Consider the following 10066-nt stretch of genomic DNA (forward strand, 5'->3'; position numbering starts at 1 on the left):
GGTGCCAACCAGTGGCCCCGCGCGAGCGGACAGACTCCCCCTTCTCCAAACTACGAGAACTCCCTCCACTCGCTGGTAAGCTCCCAGTGACTCAACCCTGCGATTCACTTTAGATACGTTATCCATGAGCTAGCTTTACACGGAGATTCCTGTCTGACAAATGTTCTGCTGAGGAAGACGGGGGTCGAGGGATAACCAAACTGAACAATACTCGTCCCTCGGGGCCTGCCATCTGTCCCCGGCTCCGAGGGCCCACTCCCGGGCGTGGATGACAGTTGGGGGGGAGGGCTGAGTTAAGCAGGCTGGTGTGGGAGGGTGTGGAGGGATGGCAGCTGTTTGCTGAGCCACTTCTCCTGAATTCCTCCACTGCCATGCGACCAGAGCTGAGGATCACATTTCACCCGGCCCAGCTACCTGTTGACATTCATTTGCATTGCCTGCTGCAAGCCTGCATGCATTTAAATGCAAACCACCTGATAATTAGAGGTGCAGGAACATGTAATATAAAATAATCACCACACTCCAAAAACACAAAATCTTAGTTTCTGAGCATATTTGAAATAAGACAAAGCTAACTTGCACTGGCAGATTATTTCACTAATAATAAAATAAAGACTAAAACCCCACTTGTTTAAGTTGCTTTTGAACTATTGTAAGTGAAACATTCACCAACATATTTGATGGCACTCATCAAAATATAATGTTCCTTTAATTGTTGACTCTATTGTGTTTTCTTCAAAACTTTGTAATTTTGTGTTTTTATTATGTGAATCACTTTGAACTGCCTTGCTGCTGAAATGTGCTAAACAAATCAACTTGATTGATTGATTGATAAAAACACATTTCCCATGTTATAAGTCTAAGTAGTACATTAATTTTGTAATAGAAGACAAAACTAAAAGGCTAGATTTTTATCAGTCTGGAATGCAGCAAACATGCATTCTGTGCACTGTTTCCTTGTAAGTGATTAATATTTCTACTGGCACGCGATGAAGGAATACTTTCATGATGAGGATTTGATTAAAAGTGTTGAAATAAAACCTAAATTTCCCTGCTTGTTGAGTCAGAGCTACCAGGAAAATGTTAAAGTCCCATCAGGTTCATGAGGCGATGAAGAGAGTCAGAGATTGAATTAAAGCAGAGACGAGTCGTTTTACTGCAAAACGTCATTTATTAAAGCTCGTAGAAATACACCTTACTTAAACATTCAGTTTTTCACCCATATAAAGTGTTCAGAAGTGTGAAATAAGATCTAAATAATACATTGAAGGAATAAACCCCATGAGCAGTGGCGTAGTTTGGGCTGTTAAATGTGCAAACGTGGAAACATTTTCATCTTTTCAAAGTGGATGGTCAGCAGCTGCGTGCTTCTCTCCAAATCCCTTACTTCTTCAGAAAAGCAATCTTTATCTTGAGTGTGTTTGTGGTATTTATAGACTCTGATCTCTTCTTATAATTCTTTTTATTCTTATTTGACTTTGCCAGAAAAACAGAGTCCATCAGCAGTTACATGAGCATCTCCAGGATGCCATGTCTTTCTTAAAGGATGTCTGCGAGGTACTACTCCGATAGTCTACATCCATGCATCCTCCACGCATCTTCACACATTATTGGTTTTAAAAATATGATTTTTTTTTACCCAAGTTGCCTTTATTTTCCATGTCATGTTGTCTTTTGCAGTCATTCCAGCTTGCAGTAATTATATTTGGTGCAGATTTAGAAATGATTATTTGATCAGATGATTAATAGAGAACAAAAGAGGACACAGTTTGTCTTTGCAGCTCAAGCTGAAATGGCTGAGTTTATCTTGAGTTTGAACGGCCTTCTTTATCGTCTGTTTCATCCCCGCCCCTCCAAGTCCTCACCATACAATCAGTGTTTTCAGTTTTCATCCTAATGTGCTTATACTAAGCTGCTCTGTTTTCCTTTTCTCTTCTCCTCTTTCCCTAAATCTTTGTTTCCACAATCCCCCCCGGTCCTTCCAGTCTCGGATGGAAGATCGCCTGGACAGATTGGATGATGCAATCCTTGTTTTGAGGAACCATGCAGTGGGCTCCACCGCCAGCCTGCCCAGCGACATTCACACCCTGCTGGGACAGGCGCAGAACGGGCCAATAACAACCATCGGACCAAACTTTCCCGCCTCTGCACTCGTTCCAAGTCGGACTGCAGCGATGGTACGATGAACGCTTTAACGTTTTCACGTATGGTTTTCATTAAAACTCCCCCAATCAGAGGCTCAACCACCTGCTCAAAGCTGGTGCGCCGCCACGAGTGAAAACTAGACGTTTTCCACACATGAATAGTTGAATTTATACAGACATATTTTCCATAAGCGTAATGGCTGGCCTGAAGCTCACCCTCCTCCGGAGAGCGGCTAGGGTGAAGGAGGAATGAGAAAAGCAGCCGCAGTAAAGAGAGGCTGCGCTTCTCCGTAGGACTTGTTTGTGTTTCTTTTCCTCTTAAAGTCGAAGCCTCTTGAGGAGACGGAGAATGCACGATCCGGAATAAATCAGGATGTGTTCATCCATTCTGAGGTATTTCATTTTCTGCAGCCAAGAGATTCGAACACATCTGCAGGGGAAATCAGAACGGGACAGCTCATCTTGTTGTAATCCGGAGGTGTTTGGAAATAATTTGGGTCACTCAAAAACTATGAAAAAAGTCGTGCAAGGTCAGTATTATCATGGATGCATATCTAGATTACTTGTTGTAATTGTAACAACAAAGCAAGGCAGGTCTATCTGTGCAATTAAAGAGTAATTCAAAGTTATTTAACAAGAAAACATAAAGAATTAAATAAACAGTTACATTAGGAGCATGAACTGAGAAAAGTTAAACCCTTATTTCCAATTAAACTAGTCACTAACATATAAAAAAGGTAAAGTCAGGCCATAATATTTTATCTTTATAGGAAACATTATTGTTCCTGATTTAGAGGAGACCATTGTTTCTGTCTATTCTGGGTTTTAAGGAAGTTTTCTCCAAAGTTAACAAGCATAGAAACTAAAGTATGCCTCCCTTTGATTAACATAACACTGAAGAAATCAGGGTCTAGCTCGCATGGGTCAAACTTGAGGCCCGGGGGCCAAATCTGGCCTGCTGTAGTTTTTAATGTGGCCCTCTAGACTCCAAGTTACAGGGCGATTAAAAAAAGGCACATTTAACATCATACATTAGCATAAATGTCATAGAAAATTTCTTACAGATATTTCCAAATGATCACCACAAAATCTGTGATTCTAATTACAAAAGAGCACAAAAACAATCGCAGAATCCTGGATGGACTGACCAGTGTGAAACGATGCTTATTTCATTTTAACAGTTTAATTGGTTTTATCAATAGATTCTGACACAACCGGCCCTTTAAGAGCATTCAGATTTTGATTTTTCGTTTGATGCTCCTGGTCTAGCCGGTTCATTACTGACAAGAACTCTGACATTTATTAATCCTCATGACCATCCCTTCCTGACCAGCAGCAGAGTTTTAAAATCGAGTGTTTCTCAAACAGGCAGGCAGTCCAGTGGTATCAGGAGGACATGATCCGTTTTGCTCGGGTCGGTTTGGACTCTAGCAGCTGGATTTGGATTGGCTACGTCTGCCTGGTGGAGTTTTAAAGAAGCAGGAAGAGACTCCAGTGCAATGATTTAACCTACTGAAAGTAAAATCATTCATGAGGTTTTCTGTGACCCAGTTAGACTGGAAACTTTTTATTCCAGCTGTTTTCAGATGTTTAGTAATAGAATAAAATATGGCTTTGTCTATGATGATGATTTTTGCCTGCTTGGTGTTCGTTGGACTCAGGAAGTCATGAGAAATGTTGAGATTAGTAATCTGAGTTTAGGGAAGCAGAGAGATGCCAAGTGAAAGTGGGCTGAAAATGGAGCTTTGAGGAACTCCACATTGTTGTTCACTGAGATTTATGATCCACAAAAAATAGTTTTGGTCCTGGAAGTAAAATATGAACTAATTTGGCACAAAACCATTAATCCCACCCACTTTAATTAGCAGTACAGAGATAATCTGTAATCTATAATTACAGATTATATAACAGATTTTCTTCCTTTACTTTATTAAAGTAAATATATGTTTACAGTTACATTTACTCAATTGGATTTACTTGAGTAACCTTTTGAAAAGAAATTACTTTTATGAGGGTTTTTTTTTTACCATGTTGTCCTTTGTATTTTATTTTATTTTTTTGAGTAATTTTCTGCTGAAGTATCTCTACTCTTACCTGAGTAAATTTCTGGATTTTCTGGACCCACTGAATGAAAAATAAACATATTTTGACCGAAACTTCACCAGATGCAGACACACACACATGCAATTTTTGTTCATAAATTTTGTTTTGAAGGAAACTCGTTTGGGAAAAAAAGAAATTGCCAGATTTTGTTACTTTTCGTTACTTTAATAAATTACTAATCATCCAAAATACCAAAATTTCCACTTAATTTTATAATTTGATCCGCCTGATTCTGAAATTTCTAAATATTAGATGATTGATCATTTGATTAGTGACTCGGTACTTTTGTAGATTTTTTACCAAATACTTTTTTACTCTTACTTGAGTAACTTTTTTGAAAAAATGTACATTTAGGATTTTTTTTTTACTACATTGTACTTTTTTTGAGTAATTTTCTTCTGAAGTATCTCTACTCTTCAGCTAAATTTCTGGATTTTCTGCCTACTGGATGAAGAACAGGAACACCTGCAGTTCCTGTTGAAGTTTTAGATGTTTTATATAGAAAGGACTTGAATCGAGGAACATAAATGCCTGATTTTGATTTTCTAGTTACTTCAATGAATTATTGTGATTTTAGTCCTTAAAATACCAAAGTTTTCACTTGCATTTAGATTTAGGTCCATCTGATTATGCCATTTTTAAATATTAGATGATTGATAATTTAATCAGTTACTCAGGACTTTTTACCAAATACTTCTTTACTCTTACTTGATCATTTCTTGGACAGCTACTTTGTACTTTTACTTGAGTACATACTTTGTGTGCTCTGCCCATCTCTGTATGTTGATTAAATTTAACCAAATGTTATTATTCTTTCAGTGTTTCAAGCTCCTACTGTTATTTTGCTTAAAATGTATAACTTGTGACTCAAAATGAAGGAAAGCATAACAAAAACAAACATTTCAGTATTCTTCACATGTGAAACCAGCAGTGTTGTCAGCAATGACCAGAGGTTTGTTCTTCAGGCTTTTAGATGCCGTTCGTGTTGTTTGAAGACGGAGTATTTTGTGTCGGTGGGCGTTTCCAGGCCTGATTCTGCCGCCGTTGTGTCCCTGAACAGAAATGTTTCTGTGCTCGTCAGAGGAGCTCAGTGTGACGTGTTTGTTGCAGGGAGCTGGCTTGTGGCTCTGATGCTGACCGACTGCGACTGTGAGATAGAACATACTGTGTCTCCGCTAACACAGCACTTCCTGTGTGGGGAGAGGTCCCTTCAGAGGACCTCTGCCCCCTCGCTAGCCTTTTCATCGCCGCTTTTTAACAACCCAGGAAATGTGAATGGTTGGAAACGTGTGTCTGAACCCAAACAGAGAACCTCAGCTGTATGGTAATCAGGCCCAGCCGTGAAAATGGCAGCACTCTTTTCTCACCCCGGCCTTCCTCCCTTCTCATCCTCCTCCTCCCACAGACAAAGAGTTGTTTGGACACCTGTTGAGAGCGCAGCAAAGATTAGCGTAGCGCCGAAGAAGGGGAGGACCCCGGAGTGGCAGGGTGAACAGAGGCCAGCAGTGACTGGGGATCACATTCCTGAAGGAAAGACGGAGAAACTCTTCTCCCAGCTTCTCCACTGGGAGTCATTTTGGGAGTCATCGCATGCTGGTTTCAGCATGCGAGGAAGGAAGGACTCCATCCTCGAGCAGCTGATTATTTTATAGCAACAATCTGTAAAGAATAAGGGATTTAGTTTAGGAACTTGGACTGAGAGCAGTTGAACATTTTTTTGAAAAGAAACTCTGGGGAGTTGAAGACTCGCTAAAGAGACGTGTTTTTATTCGATTTGAATGTCGCTTAGAAATTACAAGTTTCATCACAAGAGAAGAGCAAACTTTCTGCATCGCATAAAGAATTAAAACAAGCATAAAACAAAGACACAATAAAAACATAATAAAGTTATATAATATGAGAAATGCCTGGGTCTGCAGCTACAAAGACACTTCCACCATCAACATGTGGAAAGATTTTCTGCTCTAATTAATGTCAATACAGTGTAGGGATGATCTGTTCACTATTTTTGACCAAGCAGTTAATGCTTCATAGGAGATTTTTTTATTATTATTTTAATTTTTTTACACAATTTGAACCAAGTGAAGCTAAAATTATTCCATTTGAGGAATTTTGGGTAGAAAATATTTACAGAAATTTTTTTTTTTCCATCTTAAATGCAAAATCTTTATATAGTTTTGTCTTAATTACTGTTGTTACTTTCACACTCTAGTTAACAATTATTTGATTATTAAAATAGTTGAGGATTATTTCAATAATCGATTATAATATCATGTGTCTTCTACCTGCTTCTTTTTGAACAAATGGACATAATTTGTTTTATTTTTTAATTTTTTATTGTTTTTACTTTTTTTGTCTGTTCAAAATAAATAAATAAAATAATTTAATAATCCCAATTCAATTCAGTTCAAAAATACTTCATTAATCCCAAAGCGAATTTAGATTCAATTAAATGAATCCTGTTAAAAGCAGCTCATCTGTCTTAAAATAAATCAGTGTTTTAAGTCTCAGATCTTCATATTCCTGCTGGTGGAGCTCAGTAACGAGGTTTTCTGTTTTCTCCTGTCGTGTATTTTAAGCTCTTCTGTTTCCTTTCTGTTCATCCACTTCCTGTCCTGTCCAGCAGGGCGGCGACGATGCTGCCAGCCTCACCAACAGCCATGGAGGCCTGCCCAGCACCGGCTCCACGTCCAGCACAGAGCTCAACCACCAGCTGGAGACCTTCAGAGGTCAGAGGTCACCCTTCGTGTTCTTCACAAAGATCTACGGCTTTGCGATGTCTCACCGCTGCGTGTTTTTCTCCCGCTGCAGGTCTTGCTTCAGCGCTGTCCGGTCAGATTCCTGCCGCCCTGGAGCTGAAGATTGAGAAGCAGGAAAAAGACGACATGCACGACAGCCTGTCTGATAATAAATCAGACGACGAGAGCGACAGGAGGGACATGAAGACGCCCAGGACAGGCCAACGCACAAGGTGGGAAACGATTATCAACGATTAATCGATTACTGAAATAATCGTCAACTAATTTAATTATCTATTAATTATTAACTGAAGTAGATAGACAAAAAAAGAAGCAATTTACTGAAAAAACCAATACATTCAGAGCAGTAAATAAGCCAAAACAGCTTATGTTAATTATATAAATACACATGTATGTACGTTTTGCGTTTAGGATAAAAACACTTTTGTCTGTAAACATGTTTCAGACAAAACTCATCAAGTGGAATCGATTTGTCTCCAGATTTACTAAAGGAATATGTTATCCTATTTTAGGCAATAAAATTTGTTTTTTCTTATCTAAAAAAAAATGTTTGTTGTTGTTTATTTGCATATTTTAACATATTTCTAATGTTGCATTAAAGGGCTAAATGGCTAAATGAAGAATTTGTAAAATGTGTCATTTTTTTATGTGATTAATCGTTAGAACAATCGATAGATTGATTTGAAAACATTCCTACTGGGAATTCACCTAGTCCAAGAAAACGAAGGATCTGTATGTTAGATCCTGGATTTTTATTGAGTATATTTAATATATTTAATATAAGTTGTTAACTTATTTAAAGACTTGTTATGAATACTAAATAATTCAGGTAATGCAAGGTTATAATTTTGAACTGGTAATAACGTGATAATAAATGTCTTGGTCTTTAGTCGTGAATAAACATCTAATCTTGTTTCATATGGTTAAAAATATTTTCTCCCTCTGCTTTCGGACTCAGTTTTTCTCTCCTCTCTCTCTCTCTCTCTCCTCGCAGCATCACTGAAGACGAGGATCTGAATCCGGAGCAGAAGGCCGAGCGCGAGCGCGAGAGGAGGATGGCGAACAACGCCCGCGAGCGCCTGAGGGTCCGAGACATCAACGAGGCCTTCAAGGAGCTGGGCCGCATGTGCCAGCTGCACTTGAAAAGCGAGAAGCCCCAGACTAAACTACTCATCCTGCATCAGGCGGTGGCCGTCATTCTTAGCTTGGAGCAGCAGGTCAGAGGTCAGTGCTGCAGCGCTGCTGCAGATGAAATGTCAACGCTGCCTCACATCACGTCAACCTTGGGCTTTTCTTTTAAAACATGCAAGCAGATCATCAGTGTGTAAGACGCGCTTATTTATTCGTGGAGTCATTGTGAATAGAAACTTGAGTTGGTCTTTATTTTAGACAACATGACTGGATATAAATATGATATTCTTCAAAAATCACAAATATTTTTTCTTCCTTTTCATAAAAAAAATCTTTAGAGCAGAAGATATTTTAAATATTTATGACATTTGTGCAGTCTAAAGGCTTATTTATAAATAAGGTGGGTTAAAATCAGGAGAATAACTGGAATAAATGCATAAATAGAAATAGTTTGAGAAGCATAAAATAAATAGTTTGAGAAGCGTAAAATAAAAACGAGCCTCACTGATGGCTGAAGAAAGACTGCAATGCAACATTCATAAAATGTTTTTCAGATAACATATATAATTAATATTCACATTCATACAGAAATACTCTGATTTTGTTTCAGCTCATTTTCTTAGCTGTGATTCTGATTTGAATCGTTCTGAGACCAGAATTATAGCTGCAACAAAACGTTTTCTAATTTGGTTCAAAAAAGCATTTTTTCCAGTGCATGTTTAAATATTACACATGTATTAGGAGCTTCACATATAGATATCAGATATTTTTATCATCGTATTTTTTCATCTTTATGTCCTGTGTGTTCAGTTTTTATGACAGTTTTATTTTTTGTGCTTTTAGTAAAAGCTTATTCTTGAAATTATTAATTTTTAATATGTCCATTTTCCTTGTATATTTATTTGATTCTGAATCTTCACCATCTGGAATAAAAGTTTGTTTTCTGTGTGTCTGAATCTGCAGAGAGGAACCTGAACCCCAAAGCAGCCTGCCTTAAGAGACGAGAGGAGGAGAAGGTTTCCGGCAGTTCCAGTGACGCCCAGCAGGGGCACACTGGAGTCCATCCAGGCCTGACCGACACGTCCAACCCCCTGGGTCACCTCTGAGCAGGAGGCAGGTACGCCAGCTCCCAGTTCCCTCTTCACCAGGGGTGGGCAACTCCAAGCCTCGAGGGCCGGTGTTATGCCGAGAAACGCATGCCCTGTGGCGGGAGCGCGCATCGCTCTAAACCCTGGCATAGTGATGAGAAAACGGACTGAAATATGACCAAAGACGAAACTTTTAAAGATATCCGTAACATTACCACGTTTCTTCACCATGTAAGCCCTAAAACAGTGGGTTTTATTTCGCAGATTAATTTAAATAAATACGTTTTTTACATCTTTATTGAGACATACGAGTCGAACGTTTTTCAGTCAGCGTCTGATGAAAATGTTCTCCGCAGATGGTTTGAAATTCCTCGATTTTTCTTTTAACACCATAATGGCTTAAAGCATTACAAAACAGAAGCCCGTTATGTAGAACAATTTATATCATCCTTTACTGTCTATTGTCCTGTTGATATGAAACTTATAGGAAACTTATAGCAGTAGCTCAGAGAACAAGTGTCATTACGTAGAAAAGGTGAAATCCCTCTTAACTCTTTATTTCTCCATGTTAGCAGGGAGAAATACTGCAAAGCCTATAATTAGCCTGCCAATATTTGCATGCCCTCTCTATTTTCCTCCAATATCATCCTATTGATATAAAACTCATACCAGTAGTTAAGGGAACAAATGTGATTATGTAGAAAAAGGTATTTCATTCGTCACTGTTTGTTTCATCAAGTTTTCTAGGGATGCATTTTTTGGCAATTTGGATTTTGAGCCTGCAGATACATGCATGCCCTATATGATGAACTGTTTTTCATTTATTTACATTTGTTTAACA

The 10066-nt window shown here is 38.5% G+C and overlaps 1 protein-coding gene across 11 annotated transcripts in view; it reads left to right on the forward strand.

Annotated features, from left to right (window-relative positions):
* The window catches only part of tcf12 (transcription factor 12), an 83440-nt gene that overhangs the window by 69399 nt on the left and 3975 nt on the right, over nt 1–10066 (forward strand). For 6 of the 11 annotated variants that reach the window (XM_032560603.1, XM_032560605.1, XM_032560610.1 and 3 more), the window contains 7 exons: nt 2–75; nt 1486–1557; nt 1986–2177; nt 6871–6976; nt 7059–7218; nt 8001–8230; nt 9101–9254. In XM_032560603.1, coding sequence (XP_032416494.1) covers nt 2–75; nt 1486–1557; nt 1986–2177; nt 6871–6976; nt 7059–7218; nt 8001–8230; nt 9101–9243 — 977 coding nt within the window. In that variant the 3' untranslated portion in view covers nt 9244–9254. The remainder of the gene's footprint in view (nt 1; nt 76–1485; nt 1558–1985; nt 2178–6870; nt 6977–7058; nt 7219–8000; nt 8231–9100; nt 9255–10066) is intronic. The other 5 variants (XM_032560608.1, XM_032560614.1, XM_032560606.1 and 2 more) reach the window with 4 other exon arrangements.

The sequence above is a fragment of the Xiphophorus hellerii genome, chromosome 4 (assembly GCF_003331165.1).
Source record: "Xiphophorus hellerii strain 12219 chromosome 4, Xiphophorus_hellerii-4.1, whole genome shotgun sequence".
Taxonomy (NCBI): Eukaryota; Metazoa; Chordata; class Actinopteri; order Cyprinodontiformes; family Poeciliidae; genus Xiphophorus; species Xiphophorus hellerii.